This window comes from Marmota marmota, unplaced genomic scaffold, assembly GCF_001458135.2.
Source record: "Marmota marmota marmota unplaced genomic scaffold, marMar, whole genome shotgun sequence".
Lineage (NCBI taxonomy): Eukaryota > Metazoa > Chordata > Mammalia > Rodentia > Sciuridae > Marmota > Marmota marmota.
Genome location: NW_026000221.1, coordinates 20108094 through 20130578, shown reverse-complemented (window position 1 = coordinate 20130578; position 22485 = coordinate 20108094). Strand labels below are relative to the sequence as shown.

At 36.8% G+C, this 22485-nt stretch overlaps 1 protein-coding gene and 1 non-coding gene across 9 annotated transcripts in view; both read right to left on the bottom strand.

Annotated features, from left to right (window-relative positions):
- Positions 1-21241, bottom strand: part of Cnot1 (CCR4-NOT transcription complex subunit 1) — a 58001-nt gene extending 36760 nt beyond the window's left edge. For 2 of the 8 annotated variants that reach the window (XM_048792080.1, XM_048792082.1), the window contains exons 1-15: positions 21039-21230; positions 20602-20670; positions 20461-20515; positions 19351-19554; positions 18033-18201; positions 14872-14998; positions 14634-14744; positions 11342-11512; positions 10649-10776; positions 7402-7642; positions 4748-4867; positions 3900-4022; positions 3453-3604; positions 2664-2814; positions 420-621 (exon numbers count right to left, since the gene is read on the bottom strand). In XM_048792080.1, the coding sequence (XP_048648037.1) occupies positions 420-621; positions 2664-2814; positions 3453-3604; positions 3900-4022; positions 4748-4867; positions 7402-7642; positions 10649-10776; positions 11342-11512; positions 14634-14744; positions 14872-14998; positions 18033-18201; positions 19351-19554; positions 20461-20515; positions 20602-20670; positions 21039-21164 (2149 nt within the window). In that variant the 5' untranslated portion in view covers positions 21165-21230. Of the gene's footprint in view, positions 1-419; positions 622-2663; positions 2815-3452; positions 3605-3899; positions 4023-4747; positions 4868-7401; positions 7643-10648; positions 10777-11341; positions 11513-14633; positions 14745-14871; positions 14999-18032; positions 18202-19350; positions 19555-20460; positions 20516-20601; positions 20671-21038 lie in introns of all 8 variants that reach the window. The other 6 variants (XM_048792085.1, XM_048792084.1, XM_048792086.1 and 3 more) reach the window with 5 other exon arrangements.
- Positions 1886-2018, bottom strand: LOC125613019. The gene has a single exon (XR_007343532.1). It is a non-coding gene; the product is annotated as a small nucleolar RNA SNORA50 (small nucleolar RNA).
- Positions 21242-22485: the final 1244 nt, after the last annotated feature.

Here is a 22485-nt window from a genome sequence, read left to right as displayed (position 1 = left end):
ACATAAAGCTAGGAGTTCTAAAATCTGTGATATGGATGAGGGATATAATTTAGGGGCAAAATTCATGTTGATTAGCATATGGGAGGGCCTGGGTTCAATCGTCAACATCAAAAAATAACAAACAAAATCTAAACAATGTGATCAACACATTATACATACTGGTGTTTGGTAACACAGAATCCTTACTGAATAGCTCAATTAACTTTATAAGTATAAATAACCTAATTCTTCATTCCAGGTAGATCGAATTGAATGTAATAGTAAATAGTATGCTTTTCTCTTCCCAGTTTGGGACACTGAAGCAGCTTTAACAATTTCAATTAAGTAGATCATTCCAGTCACTCCAAAATCCCTTAACCATACACAAAGACACAATGAAATTTATAAATAATCTGTGCACATGCCCAACTCCCCCTTACCTGGAAGCTGTGATGAAAGTCCTCCAATACCACTGAACGCTGTTGTTTGATTTGGGGTTGAAAGAGGTGGAAATGCTTTTGCTGGTGACTGAGGGGTACTGAATGCAGAACCCAAATTTGGAGGAAAGCCCTGCATACTCTGGGTGTGAGGGGCAGCTGAACCACCTATACTAAGAGATGCCATTCCAGCAAGAGGGTCAATCTAAGGAAAAACATCATAAAAGTGTATTAAACGTATTTCAAGGAAAGGCAGACATGACATGGGTAAAGCAATTGTTAACAATAGCTCTTTATATTCTACCACCAATCCCCAATTGGGGATTGAATCCAGAGACTCTACCAATAAACATCCCTAGCCCTTTTTTGTTGTTTTTGTTTTTTGAGACAGGATCTTGCTAAGTTCCAGAGGCTGGCCTCAATCCTGTGATACTCCTCAGCCTCCCTCACTCACTCAGATTATATGCATACACCACCTTGTTCAAATGAGTCATTTTAAACTCTCTATGTATAAAGAATAGGTTTAAAGAGTTAGTCCCTACCCAAATATACCAAAGCCACAGAACAAGGCTATCATACTTTCAAGGACAACAACAGGGATGGGGTTGTAGCTCAGTGGTAGAGCCCATGTCTAGCATGTGTGAGGCACTGGGTTCAATTGTCAGCACCATATATACATAAATGAATAAAATAAACATCAACAACTAAAAAAAAAATATTAAGTCATTTGAAAATGTTTGGAATTTGATACCATATATTAAGTGAAATAGACCAAACTTAGAAGGTCAAAAACAAAAATTAAAAAAATAAATAACAACAAAAAAGATAAATTAACCCACTGCTATACAACAAATTATTTAGTAATGACTTGGTGCACTTATTATCACTGCAAATTCCAGTAAGCTACTTTAAAACAATCTATCAATCAAATTATTTGACTTTCAATACACTAAAACCATTAGAAATTAGCAATAAATCTTCCAGCCAAAACATATAGTTAAAATCTTAAGAATCTTCAGTGTTGGAATATATAAAATTATATTGTTATATCATATACATGTATGAATATGTAAAAACAAATCCTACCCTTATATACAAACATAATGCACCAATTGAAAAAAACATGGGGGGAAAAGAATTTTAGGGTTGGGGAAGTTTAGCTCTAACTTTAATACCAAACTAACAAAAAAACAAGGTATGCTATCCAACCAAAATATTTTTTAAAGATAATTAAAACCAAAACTTGAATTCTTCCTAGCTTATGACACTCCTTTGTACCTTTATTACTATGAACAATGAAATAAATTCCTCTATAAAGTAACAACTGAAGAATCATAAGTACCTTTTTCTTAAGTACCCCAATAAGTTATTTCATAAGTACCCCAATCTGCCATTCAATGCCACCGGAAACAAACAGAATAAGAAGCTCCCAAAAGGAACAGGGTAGTTGATGGCAGAGAACTGAACTTAAATGTACCTTGTTTTTAAAGGAGCAGTTCAATTGAGAGCTGAAGAGCCCTAGTTATCACAAGTTGCTAGGCTCTAGCATTTTACTTGGCCCATGACACCCAAGAAGACACATCCGGTTCACAGGCAGTGCTTACTTTAAGAATATAAGTAGTTCTCATTTTTAAAAAGAAATCCTTTTCATTTAACTATTTAAGTGGCTTTGTCTCTTTCCTGTCAGAATCATGTTTTATTGATGATGAAAATCTATTTTCAACTACCATACTTACTCATGGATCTTCTTTAAAATATACACAGATACTATTAATATGTGCAGGTAATTTACATAATGTCTAAAATGAAAGATTGTGCCTATAATCTCAGGGACTCAGGAGGCTGAGGCAAGAGGGATCACAAGTTGGGGAATATCCTAAGTAATTTAGTGAAGATCAAATTAAGCAAATCAACAAGAATATCACAAAAAGGGTGGAGGTGCCGGGGGTTTAGCCCAATGCAAATTCCCACTTTCAAAACAAACAATTTTTTAAAAATAAAATGTAGTAACTTTTTGTGGTGAAAGTAGTACTAGGAATCAAACCCAAGGGTGCTTACTCTACCACAGTGCTACATTCCCAGGCCTGAAACATGACTACGTCTGACTACGCTGCCCAGGCTGGCCTCAAACTTGTGATCCCCCTGCCTCAACATTACCTTACCCAGCAATAAATTATTAAGGAAGCTATAGAAACTTATTTTAGTCTATGCCTACTAACAAATGTAGACACATTAGCATTAGTTTACCTGAACAGGAGAAATGGCATCTAAGCTGCTAGCACTAGGAGGGCGTCCTTTTGGCATAACTCCAGGTGGTGGCTGTCGGGCCTTATTCATAACATTACTGCAATTGGCTACCATGGTGAGGATGGTCTCTGATAATTCCTGAGAAACACTCCTAAGAACAATGAAAAACATACCTGCTACTGTCCAAAACAACACCTCAACAAACCAATCTGGTTTTTAAATCAAAATGTGGGGCTATGGATACAGATCAGTGGTAGAGGTCTTGCTGAGCATTTGAGACTCAAGACCAAAGTTCAATAATCCCTAGCAGGGGTTGGAGAGGTGTGCATTCTTTGAGCACATGGCTAAATTTCTATCATACCCCCACTTCTTTGTATCTCATTCATTACTAGAATGTTCTGAACACTGGCATATCTTCATTCTGTCAAAAATACATCCAAACCAAGATACAGCAAAGCAAACAGACAAGCAATTTTAATACTAGCATATCAAAGGCAACACATGTATGAGATAAAGACACCACAAAGTTATTGGTATTTTCAAAAAATGGTGCAGGCATAACTGAATATCCCATGTGCAAAAAAATGAATGTGGACCTCTATCTCATAATACATTCAAAAAATTAACAATTAATATACACTGCAAACAGTAAACTAACTTGGACTTAAAAATCACTGAATTATTTTTAAATGCAGTCATTTTATTCAATCTCCCCTACCCCAAATCAACCCTAATCAATATAATCCAATTCAAGAATAAAAGATCCATTTTCTAGAACATTCTCCTTACCCCGCACAAGCCTGTAGACAAGCCAACATTGTTGCCAGAGTTTCAGGAGGAAGTTGAGCACTTTTGGGCTGGTCTTTCTCTGGGGCAAGTCCACCCAAAATAGAAGGGCACCGTCTTTTTAAAAAAGTCATGCATGCTTGAATAAAAGGCTCCTAAAAACAGAAATGTTTCTCAGTTTATTTAAAATTGATCTTATTTCTTTCACATTAACAATAATTAAGAGATATGACTAAAATCTAGAATAAATGACATTTTAGTTGCCATCTTATAAAGCTGATTCTTGGAGTCAGACAAGTAGCTCACTAGTAGAGCACTCACTTGCCTAGCCTGCACCAGGACATGGGTTCAATTCCTACCACCGCTTAAAAAACAAAAAGAAATCTTGTTTCTTTAGCCATTTTAGTCACCAAATTTCAAAGAAGAAATAAATGCATAAAACCTGCTTACCCCATGTTCCCGAATTTTATCTGTGAGCCACTTGTCAAGTTTGAGGTATTCACGACGTGAAGCTAGTGCAGCAAGGTCAATAACAAAGGCAAATGGAGTACCATTTAGCAGCATAGACAAGGCCTAAAGAAAAAAGAATAATAGAAATGCTAAGCAAAGCAATAAGTAATTATTCCTGTAGCCTACTTTCTATTTTCTGCTTTTTGCACACAAGTCTAAATAGAACATACTGCTAATATTTCCCTGGTCACCGTGCAAGGCAGTGAGACAAGGGAGTTCACAATTTAATAAATTCAGTGGTAACAGTCTTAACTTAAAATAAGATATCTGAAAGGTCAACTTATGACTCTACCTTCAAAATAAATTTTACCCTGTGTTTTTACAAATAATTAAACCTAGAACAAAGTAAGACTCAAAGCTTGAATAATAATCTTTAATCATTTTTAAAATCTAAATGCAGGTTTAGACTAACATAAACATAACAAAATCCCCTTTACTAATGTACCAAATGAGTAATGATATTTAGTCAGACTATTTCTTAGACATTATTGACTCTAACAAATTTAAAGAGTACAAACAAATAGTTTCTCCAAAATTACACTTCATGGATTACTTATGAAAGAACTTTAATTACCACTTGCTTACAGCCTTGCAATATGCAGAGGACAAACAAAAAAATAAGTGAACACATTTACTAAAACATTTACTCTTTCATATCCCTTTGAATATAAAGGCAAAATTCTATATCAACTCATTCTATCCAAGACATAGTTACATATAAATTATTCCTTAAGAATCTATAGCTTTTTAAATCATTAATGAATAAATCAATTTCATTCTGAAATCACCTTCAAGTCCTGGGCCACATCAAGTATTCGAGACAATTTGGCCTGGTCATACTGCTCCCCTCTCATGTACCATTCTGCCATTGCATGCATAATGAGTTGGCGAATTGAGGGAGACTGTCCCTAAGAAAGAAAGAAGAAAAGTAAATAGATAAATTGCTACCCATTTTGATAGGTGGTATAAATTTTCTTGTTATCCTTAGTTTTACCTAAGATGTATAAGTACAAACACTAAGTTCAGGCCTCAAACACCATACAATTTATATTAACATTGTTTAGGGGAAAGCAAAGTTATTTTCTCCTAAATGGCTCCGAAACCGAGTTCATAATGATCATTCAACAAAATTACATGCGTCTATAAGTCTGCTTATCCATTTTGAAACACAAAATCATATTATATAATATGGAATGAACATGTGGGTGCACCAAAATTATTAATTTCTTAAAATTAAGCTATAAAGTGGGCATGGTGGCACACGCCTATAATCCCAGCAACGTGGGAAGCTAAGACAGAAGGATGTCAAGTTTGAAGCCAGCCTCTGCAACTTAGCAAGACCCTGTCTCAAAGAAAAAAAAAAAAAAGCTGAAGATGAGTAAAACTAAACTGAACCCCTAAGTTCACTCCCCACTACTCCCATACAAAATTAAGGAAAGCTACAAATCACCAGTCTGTAAATAAAAATAAGAATAGTTTATAAGGAAACTACCTTTCATGTTGAATCATATAGTGCTGTATCAGTATTTTGGGAAGTGATAATTATATACACTTGCTAATGGCCTTGCTAATTTGATGAGGCTGGCCTCAAACTTGCTATCCTAAGTCACTGCTATCCCAAGTCACTGGGATTATAGGGTACACTACCACAACCAACTCAAGCATGTTCATTTCGTAGTAATCATTCAATTTCTTTCTTTTTTGATACAGAGGCACTTGACCACTGAGCCACATCCCCATCCCTATTTTGTATTTTTATTTAGAGACAAAGTCTCACTGAGTTCCTCAGTGCCTCACTTTTGCTGAGGCTGGTTTGAACTTACACGTCTCCTCACTCAACCTCTTGAGCCACAGTGATTACAGGCATGTGTCCCCATGGCCAGTCAATTTCTTTTTTAACCCACAAATAGGCTTGCTTTCAGAACTGACCTAAAAGATCACTAGTAGCGTGCTTGCCAAACATGTGCAAGACCTTGACTTCTATCCCTGAAAGAGCCAAAATGAAAAAACAACCTGAAGATTAGCAGCTAAACCAGGTATGGTAGGGCACACCTATAATCCCAGCAGCTTGGTAGGCTGAGTCAGGAGGATTGGGAGTTCAAGGCGAACCTTGGCAACTTGGTGAGGCCCTAATCATCTCAGTGAGACCTTTTCTCTAAATAAAATATACAAAAGACCGAGCATGTGGCTCTGTAATTAAGCACCCTGGGTTCAATCGTTAATACCAAATTAAAAAAAAAAAAGAATAGCAGTTGAAGATGGAAACAAAACAGTTCGTCCTCATTTGAAATGTTCTCATAGAAGCCACAACAAGGCACTTACAATTACTATATCCAAATCATAATATTCTATTAATAGTTCCAGGGTAGCAAATCTTCCAACTAGAACAAACACTGAACCAGGACTGAAGAGAGACAGCTCCTTTCAGCCTGCCCTTTTCACCTCAGAACTATGAAAAAAATCAGGAAAAGTTCTGTGCTGTAAATGCTTGGTTTTAATGTTGGCTAAACATTTTGTAAATTAAGTCTCCCATATGAATTAAGTCTCTGGAGATGGAGGAGTAACTAGCATAAAACAGCTAATACTTTTCATTTCTTTTAAAGAGCTTTCTTATAGATTTAATTTTTAATATGCTTCTATGTAATATAAATTAATATAAGAATAATTTTAAGCCACTAAGAGGAGGAGTTAAAGCATAGGGAGAAAGTGACTATATTTTCTTAAAAATTTCTATATTTTTCACATTAAAAATGTTATTAAGAAGAAACAATAGATATAGCCAGGCATGGATAGCATATATGTAAGCCTAGCTAGTAGGGAGGCTGAGGCAAGGGTAGCACAAGTTCAAGGTCAGCCTGGGCAATCAAGCAGAAATTTAAAGAACAAAAAAATTTTTTTAAAGGGCTAGGTGCTGGATGTAGTAGCACATTCCTATAATCCCAGCAGCTTGGGAAGCTGAGGCAGAAGAATCTCAGGTTCTAAGTCAGCCTCAGCAACTTAATGAGGCTGTAAGTAACTTAATGAGACCCTGTTTCAAAATAATAAAAAGGGATAGAGATGTGGCTTCAGTACCCTCAGGATCAATTCCTGGTATCTAATCCCCTTCAAGGGAGGGCAGCAGGGGATGCACTAGGAACACAGTTCAGTGGCCCTGAGTTTGATCTGCAGTGCCAAAAATGAAATAAAAGGATATTGGTGCTCCAGCAAAACAGTGCTTTAATATTCGATTTTTTAAAAATTATCTTTATTTCTCTGCTTTTTGAAATATTTTAAGGCCAACGTGATCCTAAAAGATACAACACATTTTAGGGCATTATGATTTCATCAGAATCTTATACTAACTCAAAATTAATAATGAATTTGTCTACTGAAAATCCTTCAAGATTTCAAAGAATGTCAATTACTTAGATGAAGAAATGATGAGCAAACTGTCATGTCTTACCTGCCCATGCCACGCATAGTGCAGAATAATGGCAGAGTTAGGATGGTTTCCAAGGAAAATTGGCATCAGAGTGGAGATGAGTTCATGGCGCAAGGTATGCCAAGAAGTGTTGATTTGTAGTAAGGCCAATACCAGCATGTCTGGACAGTGTTTGATAGGGAAGCTGAAGAGCTGTTTGACTTGCTCATACTGCCCAACCTCTGCAAGCCTCAATAGAGATTCAATCAAATCCAAGCTCTTCCTAACAAAAATGAAAGAAAGATACTTTTTCAAAGAAAATATAAAGCCTACAATACTCATTTTCTTCTTCTTTTCTTTTTCTGGTGCTGAGGATCAAACCCAGGGCCCCACATATGCTATTTAAGCTTGACCACATAACCTCACCCCAGCCCCATATATACTTGAAAATAAGTGATACCAGCCACCAAAACAAAAGCAAACTGCTGGCATGCTTTAATATTTGAGAAATACTTAAAATATTTCTGTTTATCTCAAAAATATGTGCTATTTGGGGATGGGGATATAACTCAGTGGTAGAGTACCTGCCTAGCCTGCAGGAAGCCCTAGATTAAATTCCCAGCACCAACCAAGAAAAGTAAAAGCCATAATCATTGAAAGGCAATAACTGGGGCTGGGGATGTGGCTCAAGCAGTAGTGCGCTCGCCTGGCATGCGTGCGGCCCGGGTTGGATCCTCAGCACCACATACCAACAAAGGTGTTGTGTCCGCCAAAAACTAAAAAAATAAATATTTAAAAAATTTAAAAAAAAATAAAAGGCAATAACTGATGAAGAACAGGATGAATCCACTGGATGTTTGCATAACCACAGATCCTCCAAGCCTAAGAGAAATTTTTACGATTAGGGTGAAGTAAAAGAAACAAATTAGCCAGGCACAGTGGCACATGCCTGAAATCTCAGTTACTTGGGAGGCTGAGGCAGGAGGATCTCAAGTTTAAAGCCAGCCTAAGCAACTTAGTGAGATCCTGTCTCAAAATAAAAAAGGCTGAGGATGTGTCTCAGGGGTTAAATGTCTCTGTGTTCAATCCCTGGTACAAACAAACAAATCACAAAGCACAAGAAAAATTCCACAAAAAATACAGACATATCACTCTGGTAATGCAAAATTTTAAGAAAGTGTGAACTTCTGGTGTGATGCCAAGTTTGAAGCCCATAATGCCCACCATGAATGTTTCCTGGCCCAAAGTTCAATCTGGTTGGTTTATTATTATTATATTATTTTGGGCTTTTTTGGGGGTGGGGGGGCAGTAATGGGGATAGAGCCCAGGAGTGTTTTACCATCCCAACTGGGTTACATACCTAACCCTTTTTGTTTTTTCTTTAGAGACAGGGTCTCATGAAATTACTGAGGCTGTCCTGAGTTATATCCTAGCTCTTTTCATCTTTTCATTAGGGACAATCAGGGTCTTACTAACTTACTAAGGCTGGGCTATAACTTAGAATCCTCATGTCTCAACTTCCCAAGTTACTAAGATTATAGGTATGTGCCACTGCACCTGGCCTGGTTGACTTAAATCTAGTCTGAAGATCTAAATTTACCCTTAGAGTACATGATGGATATGAGGATAAAGAAACAAACTGAACACCATGAGGAAACACAGGACAGACTGGAGGATAAATGATGTATTAGCAATAAAAAAAAAAAAAAATCATGAGAGGGAGGGGGCATAGGAGAGGGGAGAGGCGAGGCAGGGAAAGAGAAACAGGCTTGTGAAATTAAAGACACTATATCACCTTTGTATGGATTCTCACAGAAACTGTAAAAGACATTTTTGAGCCAAAGAGGGAAACCTAAATCTAATAGCTATATTAAGGAATTATTACTTGATCAATTGTGATCATGCCTTTTAAGTCTTACAAAAATTGAAGAGGTCTATCTGTTAAAATAAAATGAAGAAATACTACTACACACATTAAGATTAACAGGAAAAAGAACCACCAGCTTGTAAATCCAATGTTATAGCTTGTACTTGGGAGAAGAGTAAATAATTGTAAGGGTCAATTTATCAGAACCAGGGTTGTAAACAATATTCAAAAGGGAAATCCCACCCACAGACTGTTTTAAAAATAATATTTTGGCCACAACCATGTTATTTCTTGTACTACCAGAGTTAAGTGGCTACTACAAAGATCAATGTGGCAAGCAAAGTCGAAGATGTAAGATGTAAGATGTTGACTATTGAGACTTTAGAGTAAAACCAGCTGGGTGCGGTGGCACAAGCCTGTAATCCCAGGGGCTTAAGAGGCTCAGGAAGGAGGATCCTGAATTCAAAGCCACCCTCAGCAACTTAGCACAGCCCTAAGAAACTCAGCGTGACCCTGTCTGTAAATGAAATACAAGAAAGCACCTAAGGGTTCAATCCCTGGTACGGCAGGGGGTGGGGGGCAACAAACCTACCTAGATCCCCCAAAAAACTTTACATAATCTCTACTTTACTTGTAAAACCTGCTAAACTGCAAACATCATGTAAATAACTTTATTACTATATTGCTCAGAAAAATCACAAGTAGTCTATCCTTACAGTACAGAAACAATGTTTGCTTTCCAAATATTTTCAATCATCAGTTTATTCAAAGACAGATATAGAACCCATAGAGGAGCTGGTTACAGTTACAAATCATCTGAAGAAACAGTGAAGCAGGTGCCTCTGGAATAACCCAGGTCATGTCCCCTCCCTGAAGCCATGAATGATTTCAACAATGTGGAAGTATTTTCACCATCCTTATCTGATTCCCTGAGGAATTTCTGGACAAAGAGAACCACGAGGAACCTAATTCAGAGTTTGTTTCAGAGTCAGATTCCCTCAGAAATTTAGAACTAGAACTTAGAAAACTAGATAATTGGGCTGGAAGTAGAAGGCTGTATAAATTGGCCATCTTGAGCAACTTACAAAAGCAAGCAAGCAAGCAAATCTACACAGAAGAATAAGCTTCTAACACCAAGGGAGAATCACAAACCTCCTTCTAGTATTTGATAGTTCTAAATTTCTGATGCTTTAGAAAATGTCTAATGGCAGACCTTATAAAAATAGAGATGTAACTAGTAAGGAGAACTAAAGAATTTTATCCACTGACACCCTCTACAAAGACTTAAGTAGGCTCCTAAAAATACTGTTTTAATTTAATTCTATTAACTACATACTTGCTTACTGTTAGGATTATATTAAAAAAACACACACACACACACACAAGTGACCCTTTAAAGATAAGGGAGCTGAGAATATTTACCATGTGGCAATTTCACGATTGTCATCCTCTGGTGGTGCTTTCAAAATATCAGTGGCAACAGTATGACAAGGATAGTCAGCAAAACAGAAAATCTCTGGATTTATCAGGGAATGCTGAATGAAGGATAGCTGAAACAAAAATAAAGAGACTCCTAACTACCAAACATGATTGTGAATGCTATAAAAATTTAAAATATTTTCCTTAAGATAACCTCAGGGTTATTAGACATTTCCAATTAAAAACCTTAATTATTTGTCCTCAAAAAAAGGGCAATAGGGCTGGGGCTCAGTGGCAGAGTGCTTTCCTGGCATGTGTAAGGCATTGGGTTCAATTCAGCACCACATAAAATAAAATGAAGGCATGCTGTTTATCTGTAACAATAATAATAATAATAATAATAATAATAATAATAATAATGATAATAATGGGTCATTTTAAAAAAACACGCAATTCAGAAAGACCAAAGGTACAAAATGAGATGATCTTGAAGACCAACATTATTAAACTACTCAGAAAGCATCTTGATTTGAAAACCTCAAAGGATTATAATAAACTACTATTTCTTCAATATTTATGATGATGCCTGCTTTTCTAAGCTATGTAAAACAAATACTCCTTATCAATCAACCGGTAGAAGATACAATAGCAATAATTTTTTTCTTCTTCTTCTGCAGTTAAATACCATTCACTTACCTGGCCTTCCGCATGTTTCCAAGGTCTATATATGAAATCAACTGGGAATACTTCCATACCCAAACCCCTTTGAATGCCATAAACCACATTATGAAGTCCTTTACTGTCACGAATTTGAAATCCAGGATGGTCCAGTTCATAAGTTACTTCCTTGAAGTTCAAACTCGGGTTCTAATAAATAAAAAAGCATTCCAAAGTTTAATGTGTGCAAACTTTCATGAAATAAAGGGTTAAGTAAAATCTGAAATTTAAGTAAGTTATTGAATTTGGCTGGGGTGTAGCTCAGTGATACAGCATGTTCTTAGCATGTTAGAGGCCCTGGTCTTGATACCCACCATGGCACACACAGACAGGCAGACAGATATACACACACAAGAAAAAATATTGTAGGATTGAAAAGATTTGAAAGACCTCCACAAGCTCTTAAAAAGTTTCAAAACAGAATGCATCACACAAAGGTTCTCATTAATACAGAGTAATATTTATGGTGCATTATCATCTTACAATTAAATATATAAAGGAAAAAAGAAGCAGCAGTGCACACCTTTACTCCCAGTGACTCTGGAGACTAAGGCAAGAGGATTTCAAGTTCAATGTCAGCCTCAACAACTTAGCAAGGCCCTAAGCAGTTTAGCAAGATGGTGTCTCCAAACAAAACACAACAAAACAAAACAAACAAACAAACAAACAAAAAAACACCCAACAGGTGGGGGGGGCTGGGTGTGGTGTCACATGCCTGTAATCTCAGCAGTTCAAGAGGCTGAGTCAGAAGGATCACAAGTTCAAAGCCAGCCTCAGCAACCTGGCAAGGCCCTAAGCAACTCAGGGCTGGGGTTGTGACTCAGTGGATAAACGCACCCAGGTTCTATCCCAGGTAACATAAAAATTAAAAAATTTAAAAGACTGGGTATATAATCTCAGAGGTACAGTACCCCTGGGTTCAAAAAATAAATATAAAGTGTCATTTTTAAAAAGGTTTTTTTTTTTTTTTTTTGTATCAGGGATTGAACTCAGGGGCACTTTACTACTGAGACACATCCCCAGCCCTATTTCATATTTCGTTTTGAGACAGGGGGGTCTCACTGAGTTGCTGAGTGCCTTGCTTTTTGTTGAAACTTTGAACTCCTGATCCTCCTACTTCAGCCTCCTGAGCCACTGTGATTACAGTGGCTTGTGATAAGGTTTAAATGGGGGTATAAACGGTGTGTGGTAATGGGAAAGTAACCTAACAGGTTAGAGAATTAAGATATATTGGAGTAGAACTTAGTTTTTAGGTTTAGGGTTAGTTGATTTAGTTATATAGTGATTGTGAATCCTAGAATGGTGATTAGTAGTGCTATAATTTTAAGTACAAAGGCATGGTTAGAATTGGTGTATTTATGGGAGGGATATTATATGATAGGAAAAATCCTGCAAAAAAATGCTGCCGATTAAAAGGCTTTTTATAGAATTAATTAATTGAGGGTTGTTTTGTTTCCGTTAATAGAGATTAGTGTTGAAAATTGAGGTTGTCCTATTAGAGCAAAGAAAATGATATGCGTGCTGTTGGCAATGAGTGTGATGGCGAGGGCTCAGGTGTTGGTATATGACATGTTTGCGGATTCTATAATGAAGTCTTTGGAGTAAAATCCAGTTAGGAAACATGTGCCTATTAATGCAAGGCTTCCAATAATGAGTTAGGAAGAAGTAAATGATAGAGCCTTATACAGTCCTCCTGTTTTATGGATATCTTGTTCATAATTTAGGCTGTGGATGATTGAGCCAGAGCACATAAATAATATGGCTTTAAAGAATGCGTGAGTACGGATATGAAGGTTGGTTAATATCAATGGTTACTATCATTAGTCCCAGTTGGCTTGAGGTAGAAAATGCAATAATTTTTTTTTTTTTAATATCATTTTGGGTAAGGGCACATGGTAGTAAACAGAGTGGGGATAGCTCCTAAACATAGGGCAAGAGTTTGTATACTTTTTATTATTCTCTATTAGTGGATAAAAATGAACTGTAAGAAGAATTCCTACTACAACTATGATACTAGAGTGCAGTAGGGCTGATATAGGGGTTGGGCTTTATATAGCAGAAGGGAGTCAAGGGTGTAGGCCAAAATGGGCTGATTTTCCCACTGCTGCTAGAAATAAGCCCAGGAGACGAAGTAGAGTGGTATCTATTATGAATAATTGTTGGAATTCTCATGAGTTTGAGTTTAGTAGGAATCATGTTATAGCTAAAACAAATCCAATATCTCCGATTCGGTTATATAAAATGGCCTATAAGGCTGCTGTATTAGCACTTGTTCGACTGCACCATCAACCAATCAGTAAGAATGATATAAACCTACTCCCTCTCATCCAATTAAAAGTTGGAACAGATTATTACATGTGATTAGAATTATTATAGCAATGAGAAATATTAATAGATACTTGAAGAAGTGGTTAACATAGGGGTTGGAGTGTATATATTATATTGAGAATTCTATAATGGATCATGTGTTGAATAATGCTACAGGCATAAATATCATGGAAAAAGTAATCTAGTTTAAAGCTTATGGTAAAATTAAAAGTCTGTACTGTTATTCAGTGTCAATTAGAGATTGTGTGCCATTGCACCCGGCTAAAAATAGGGGCTGGGGCTGTAGCTCACTGGTAGAGCAACCGCCTGCATGGGTGAGGCACTGGGTTCAATCCTCAGAACCACTTAAAAATAAAGATATTGTGTCCAACTACAACTTAAATAAATAAATAAATAAATAAATAAATATTTTTTTTAAGTAAAAACAAAAAAAAGACAAAAGTATTTTAAAAGAAAAGGGGCTATGGATACAGTTCAGTGGTAGAGCATTTGCCTACCATGAATAAAGCTCTGGGTTCAATGCCCAGCACCATTAAAAAGTTTAAGACAGGGTCTAAGATGCTAAGACTGGCCTAAAACTGACTATCTTCCTGTTTTGGTCTCCTAAATCGTTCAGATTACAGGTGTGTGCCAACATAGCTTGCATCATTATTTAAAAAAAAATTTTTTTTTTTAGTTGTAGATAGACACAACACCTTAATTTTATTTATTTATTTTTTATGTGGTGCTAAGGATTAAACCCAGTGCCTCAAACATGCTAGGCAAGCACTCTCTCTCTGAGCTACAATCCCAGCCTGCATAATTATTTTTTGAAGCTATAAAGTAAGAGAATTACAGCACACTGCTGCTCTTATTCAGTTGGAATTTGTAAAAACTTACATTTTTTTAAATAAATAAAACATATAATATTAATAAATCAAAAAAACTGATTACATGTACCTACCAGTTCTTTAAGAACATCAATCAAGACTTCCACATTCCATGTGTGTGCCTGAGCTCCATCACTTTTATCTTTCCCATCACTCCAGATCCCACTGCCAGGTGCAGAGATACTCTGTAGAAGTAAAACTTGCATTAAATAAATCCAACTATCCAACTATCTATCACACTATAATTTATTCAACAAAATAAAGAGAACAGGACATTAACCCACTTAAATAAAGTAGCTAAACTCAACAAACCTGTAATGGAATACCATCTGTTAATCCTGAATGAGTTCGTGCCATCATTCCTAAAACCCTTGCAACCTGGGCAGCTGTGACCTCCCGAACACCAAACTGCATGATTATATTGCGACATTCTTCAATACTGAAACAGAAATATAAATTTAAAATGCTACCAACCTCAAAAAACAAAATATTAAGAAATACAGTTAATAAATGAGTCCTTGGACTGGGATGTGGTTCAGTGGCAGAGCACCTGCCTAGCACGCACCAGGCCCTGGATTCAATCCCCATTACCCCCCCCCCCACACACACACACACAAATTTAAACACTTGGGTGACGATCACCAGTTTTATAATATAGGCAGATTAATGAATCCATTTCTTATTACCTTTATATATTCAGAAACATAATAATCTCCTACTTAAATGAGAAAATGGCAGAAATGTAAAGAAGTGGAAGAAAATAGACAAGAGTAATGGTTTTTCTCAAAGAAATTAACGCATCTTCTAATTTCTGTATAAATCAAAAATCATTTCTACACTGAAGGTGAATTTGATTACTGATATGTAAAAAGCCTTGCAAATACATCCTAGATCTTTGCATCTTGAAAGTTAATTAGAAAAAATTAAAGTGAGTACATATGCCTAGAACTTATAAATTCATTTTTTCAAATGTAAGTGGAAATGAGTTTATACAACAGCTTTTGAAACAGTAACAGTTATACTTAAAAGTGCTAGGTGTGGTGGCACATGCCTGTAATCCCATTGACTTGGGAGGATGAGGCAGGACTACAAATCTGACTCCAGCCTCAGCAACAAAACAAGAATCTGTCTCAAAAACAAAAAATTAAAAAGGGCTGGGATGTAGCTCAGGGGTAAAGCATCCCTGGGTTAAATCTCCAGTATAAAAATAAAAATAACTTCCTCTCAGAAAAAACATTAATAGTCCACTATATCAAAGATCTAAGTGCTTCTAGTGCTACTAATAATGTATTAAAAATTTCCTTTGGTGCCCTGACAGGTAAGGAAAACAGAAAAGTAAAGGGTATAACTAGGCACAGTGGCTCACACATGTAATCCCAGCCACTGAGGAAGGAGGTTTGCAAAGTTGGAGGATAGCCTAGGCAACTTAGCAAGACCCTGTCTCAAAATAAGAAAATAAAAAGTGCTGAGGATATAGCTCAGAGATAGAGTGTCCCTGGGCTGAATCATTATTATAGGAAAAAATAAAAGTACAAAGCAGGAGGAAAAGCCAGGTGAGATAGCATATACCTATAATTCGAGCTACTTGTGAAGGAAGAAGGATGAGGATCAAGAGGTCAAGGCCACTCTAGGCAACTTAGCAAGACGCCGCCTCAAAATAAATCAAATTAAAATGGGCCAGGAGTCACATTGACACTCAAGGTTAGAGCAGATGGTTGGTCCCTGGGTTCAATCCCCAGTACTGCCAGAGGAGGTAGTGGCACTGTTATGAAAGAAGGCTGACAAGAAATGAAGACATGATGAGAAAACTGAGGAATTGGGAGGAGAAAATTAGGCACTAAGGGCAAAGTTCCGTAACACTGGTCTAAAATTCTCTTACTCTCCAAAAGTTAAAATATGCTTACTCTGATAACTAGGCTGAGAACCTTGGATTCAGGAGCCAGGCACGGTGGCACATGCCTGTTATCATAGCAACTGCACATGCTAAGACAGGAGAATTGCAAGCTTAAGTACAGCAACTTAATGAGATTCTGTCTCAAAATAAAAAATACAAAGGATTTGGGATGTAGCTCAGTAACAAAGCACCCCTGGATTAAGTCCCCAGTTACCCACCTGCCCCCACCCAACAACAACAACAAAAAGCCGGGTATGGTGGCACACGCCTGTAATCTCAGTGGCTTGGGAGGCTATGACAGGAAGACCGCAAGTTGAAAGCCAGCAATGGCGAGGTGCTGAGCAACTTGGTGAGACCCTGTCTCTAAATAAAATACAAAATAGGGCTGGGGATGTGGCTCAGTGGTTGAGTACTCTGGAGTTCAATCCCTGATACCAAAAAAAAAAAAAAAAAAAAGCCCAAACAAATAAACGAATAAGCCTCCAATTCCTAAATCTGAGAAACTGGTAGGGACAGCCCTGAGAATGTTTATAGCTAGATCCAATACTAATATGTTGAAGATCAAAGTTTATAAGCAAAGAGCTGGGCATAGTATCACACACCTGTGATCCTAGCTGAAAGGCTAAGGCAGAAGGTTATTCATGGCAACATAGGGAGACCCTGTCTCAAAATAAAATTTAAAAACTGGCTGTAGATGTAGCTCAGTGGAAACACACTTGCCTGGCATATAAATGACTCAGAGTTCAATCTGCAATATGGAGAGGAGAGAGAGAAAAAGGGCTTGAAATATCACTAACTCGGTAACACAGTGCTTGACTAGCACACACTATGTATGTCCTCGGTTTAATCTCCAGTACTGTCAAAAAAAGAAAAAAGCAAAAATTTTGAGAGATAACATTAAAGAATCTAAGGTGAACGAACAAAGAAAATGTGGTATATATACACAATGGAATATTACTCATCCATAAAGAGAAATGAGATTATGGCATTTCCCAGAAATGGATAGAACTAGAGAGTATCATGCTAAGTGAAATCAGACAATCCCAAAAAAACAAAGCTGAATGTCTCTCTGATATGGGGAGGCTAACTCACAATGAGGGAAGGGGAGGGAAGAACAGAAGTACTTTGGATTACACAAGGGGGAACGAAGAGAAGGGAAGAGGAATGGGATTAGGAAGGATAATAGAATAAATCGGACATTACTGTCCTATGTTCACATATGAATACACAACCAATGTAATTTCACATCACGTACAACCAGAAGAGGAAGTTGTACTCCATGTTTGTATAATATGTCAAAATACATTCTACTGTCACATAACTAAAAAGAACAAAGAAAGAAACAACAACAACAAAAAAAAAGAATCTAAGGACTTTGGGAAAGAGATACAGCCCACTTGGAAAAGCACTTGCCCGGCATGTATGAGGCCCTGGGTTCAATCCCCAGCACCACAAATTGAATCAAAAATCAATCAAAATATATTTTTTAAAAAAAGAGAATCTAAGGAATTTGCATTAAAAAAATAACATTGTGCTTGGTACAAGAATAATCAAAAGTCTGACTTGTATTGCTACCAACCTTGCACAAAAGCCATAGCCTACTTCTTGCATGAAATCAGCCAAAGAGCTCTCCATCATGGTTTTAGCAACCCCTCCGGAATCAGGCAGGATCCTGTCCATTAGAATGTCCCGTTTTTCAGGGTATAAAAGTGGTGCAAGCACCACAGGACAGCGTTCTTGAGGAAAATCTGAGGGAAGAAAAAGCATACAATTGCCATACTGATGAAATACCATCAATTCTCTTTTACTCTCTCAAAGCCTTCTTCTAAACCCAAATATTCCACAAAGTTCATATTCAAAATAAAGTTTAATCTTTTCAACCTGGTAGCCCAAATTATGATTTCACACCAATTTCAGAATTTAAATTGTTTTATATCACAAAAATTACCCATATGCAGGCTTTTAGTTTTTGTTGTTTCCAGCATGTACTGACTACTTCACAACCTGTATATTAAGTTTTACAATTGGATGATCAATCCCCACACAAGGCAGACACTAGAAACAATTAGTATATCAATTTGTTTATTGCATCAACAAATAGAAAGCATCCCCTCACTGAAAAAGTTAATGAAGTTTAAATTACACTATATAAACATTACAAGTAAACAAAACCTATAGAGATTAATGATGTCAGTGCTCCATCACAGATTTGTTTTTAAATAGTTTTCTCTCTAAAGTGAGGTTAACAGAATGAGGAATAAACTTGGAATGACAACGCCAAAAATAATAATGGTATATGAAAAGGAAGTAATATAGGTATATCAAAAGTGACCACCACCAGGCACAGGGGCACACACCTGTAATCCCAGCAACTCAGGAAGCTGAAGCAGGAGGATCACAAGTCTGAGGTCAGCCTCAGCAAGTTAGTGAAACCCTAAGCAACTATTAGACCCTGTCTCAAAAAAAAAAAGAAAGAAAGAAAAAAGAAAAGGACGGGTGGAGGGGCTGGGGATATAGCTTGGTGGTAAAACAGCCATGAATTTAATCCTCCCCAGAAAAGGGGGAGAATTTTAAACTTTTTAAACTAAAACAACCTGTCTCAATAATATAGTCTCCCTAAAGGGGAAAACATGACTACAGGTAAATATGCCAAGTTTCACCTGTGATCGGTACTTAATTTAACAAGATTATTGGTGGTAATGTTTATTTTATACTTTTCCTTTAATGAAGTTCTAAGGCTTCCATATTTTAATTTAGAAAATAATCTCTTCCTCTTTCAAAACCTATAAACATGCAACAAAGTGAATCATTGCCTTCACTCATTCTACCATGATTTTTTCACACATTCATGATCATCCAAGGAAATCATCTACTATAGTTTACAAAGATCCCCTTACCTCTGCGCAGTGTCTTGAGAAAAGCGTCTATCTGTTCCTGTCCAACTCCAAAGGCTCCCTTCTGCCCAAAGAGGAGATGGGAGAGGAGGAGGTGTAGGACCTCTATTGCTATATCTTGGAAGCCACCTTCTTGATTTCCACTGACGTCTGCGTCAATGTAGGAACGCAGAAGATCTGGAAGCTTCTGTTTGATAAACTGGGCAGCTAAAAGTCAGACAAACAAAATACCACAGGTTATTTCTGCACCACAATGGGGGAGAAAAAAACCACATAAAATCTAAATATACTTCTCTTTCACCAACTTCTTATTTTGAGACAAAGTCTTGCTCAGTTGTGGAGGCTGGCCTAGTTCACTGTAATATCCTTGTCATTTCAACCAATTCACTCTGTAACTCTCTAACACTTTCATAGCTCTATTTAAGATATAGTTAACAGGTATAAAGGGATCAATGGCCAGGGGCTTGCTGGGGACAGGGGAGTTTTACAAGATAAAGTTTCCTGAGATCTGTTACACAGTAACACTATAGAACTATATTTTTAAAAAGGACTGAGGGGAAAAAAAAAAAGAATAAAAATATTCTTTAGAGATTCACTGAAATTTGATAAAGATGGAAATCTCTATCATGATCATTTGCAAACCATCAAAAATAAAACACTAAATACCTTGGATTAAAAAAAAAAAGAAGAAGAACTGAGGGTACCTGAGTGCAATGGCACACCTCTAATACCAGCGGCACAGGCAGCTGAGATGAGAGGACTGCCAACCTCAACAAAAAGCAAGACACTAAGCAACTCTCTTAATAAAATATGAAATAGGGCTGGAGATGTGGATCAGTGGTTGAGCAACCCTGAGTTCACTCCCCAGTAACCCTGCTCAAAAAAAAAAAAAAGAACTGAGGGGTAATTTTACATTTTTTGGGCTGAGGTCATAGCTCAGTAGTACAGCACTTGCCTAGCATGTATAATGCACTGGGGTCGATTTTTAGCACCACATATAAATAAATAAACTAAATAAAGGTGCATCAGCAAATTAAAAAAATATATATATTTTTTCCAGACACAAAAATTAAATCTGACAATCATCTTGCTCTTACGGTAAAAGCAACTCACCAAAACCTCTGAGATCTGAGCTGGAAGAATTCAAGAGGGCAAGACCAAAAATTACCTGAAACAACAAGGGGTTTATGTTAACCAAAGAGTCAAATGGCTATTTTTAATTCTAATTTTGCCTACTTTTCTTAAATCACTTACCTCTTGTACTTTGCTTAACTTGAGAACTTTACTCAGCTGGGCAAATAAGTGGGGTGCAGGCTTTAAACTCTGGGGGGAAAAAATTTTTGTTAAAAAAAGCTTAATTTTCAAAAAGATTTAAAATTATCACTGCAAACAATTATGCAATATATACTAGCAACAGAACCTGTGGTGCTGCTAGAAATAATATGCCATATCCTAAAACTATGGAATGATAAGCTTAAGCCTTCAAACGACCCGGTGTTAGTAAGATCCTATCTATTAAGTGAACTGGCTTGAATTCATAACAAAGGTACAAAAGACTTCAAAGTAACTACTTAAAAATTATTAATTAAGAAATAATATTTTTTAAAAATCAAGGCTTAGAGTCTTTTTATTAGGAAAGCCTAGTAAGAGATGTCATTCTTAAGACTACTAAATATGAAAATAATACCAACCTTCTGATAGTGCAATGGATTATCAATGGCATAGGACAATGTTGAGATAAAATTTGGCTTTGTAATCAGCGACGCACACTCCTGAATCAGAAACTGAGTCTTTAAAAATAAAAAGTGAGTTTTCATTAGCACTAACCATCATCTAACACAAAAAAAAGTGTTATCAAAATAGAAACATTATTATCAAAATCAGCTCTTTAAAACTCATAATAAAGTCGGGGCTGGGGTTGTGGCTCGCCTAGCAAGTGCCAGGCGCTGGGTTCAATCCTCAGCACCACGTAACAATAATAAAATAAAGGCATTGTGTCCAACTACAACGAAAAANAAAAAAAAAAAAAAAAAAAAGTGTGGGTGGGGGAGGAAAAAAACAAAAACCAACCTCATAGGGCAAAATCCCAAATTACATTATTTGTTCATTCTAGAATAAGATTAAGATGAAAGCATACAATGATTCTGTTTTATTTTCTATTCTCTATTATATTCTTTTTTATAGTCTATTGTCAATGGCAGAAAACCAGCAAAACAAGTAGTGATTATCCCTTATAATACAAAGTTTTTCTCAAAGTTTTAATGTTGACAGAAGCAGTAATTCATGCCTGTATCCACCATAACTTGGGAAGCTGAGGCAGAAGGATCACAAAGTATTAGGTGAGCCTCAGGAAGGCCTTGTCTCAAAATAAGAAAAAGGGTTGGGGTTCTACTGTCATGTACAACCAATTAAAAAAAAAAACAAAAAAAAACTTATTTTAAAGGGAGAGCGCTGGAGATTAATTCAGTGTAAATTACCTCTGGGTTCAACCCCCAGTATCAAAGAAGGGTGAGAGTTTTTTGGTTTTGGGGTATCAGGGATTAAACCCAGGGGTGCTTAACCACTGAACTACATTCGCAGCCCTTTTTATTTTTCATTGTGAGATAGGGTCTTACTAGGTTGCCTACAGTCTTGTTAAATTACTGAGGCTGGCTTCAAATCTGTGATCCTCCTGCCTCAGCCTCCCGAGCAGCTAGGGGGAAGGGGAGTTTTTAAGGCAATGATTTCATGTAACTCTAATTCCCTCTATGAACTCAACCTTCACTATTTGTGAGGGGGAAAGGCAGCACTGAGGATTACATTGAGGGACATTCTACGCCTAAACTACATCCCAGTCTTTTAAATTTTTTTTAGTTGTAGATAGACATAATACCTTTATTTTTTTAAATGTGGTGCTAAGGATCAAACCCAGTGCTTCACACGTACTAGGCAACCACTCTACCACTGAGCTACAACACAGGCCCTAATTTTTTTTAATTTTGAGACCAGGTCTTCATAAGTTTTCCAGACTAACCTGGAGTTTTCGATCCTACTGCTTCAGCCTCTGGAGTCACTGGAATTAGAGGTATGCTCCACCACACGTGGCAACAACTTTGACTCTTTACAGATTTAGATGCTGCACTTGGGCTCTATTAGTTT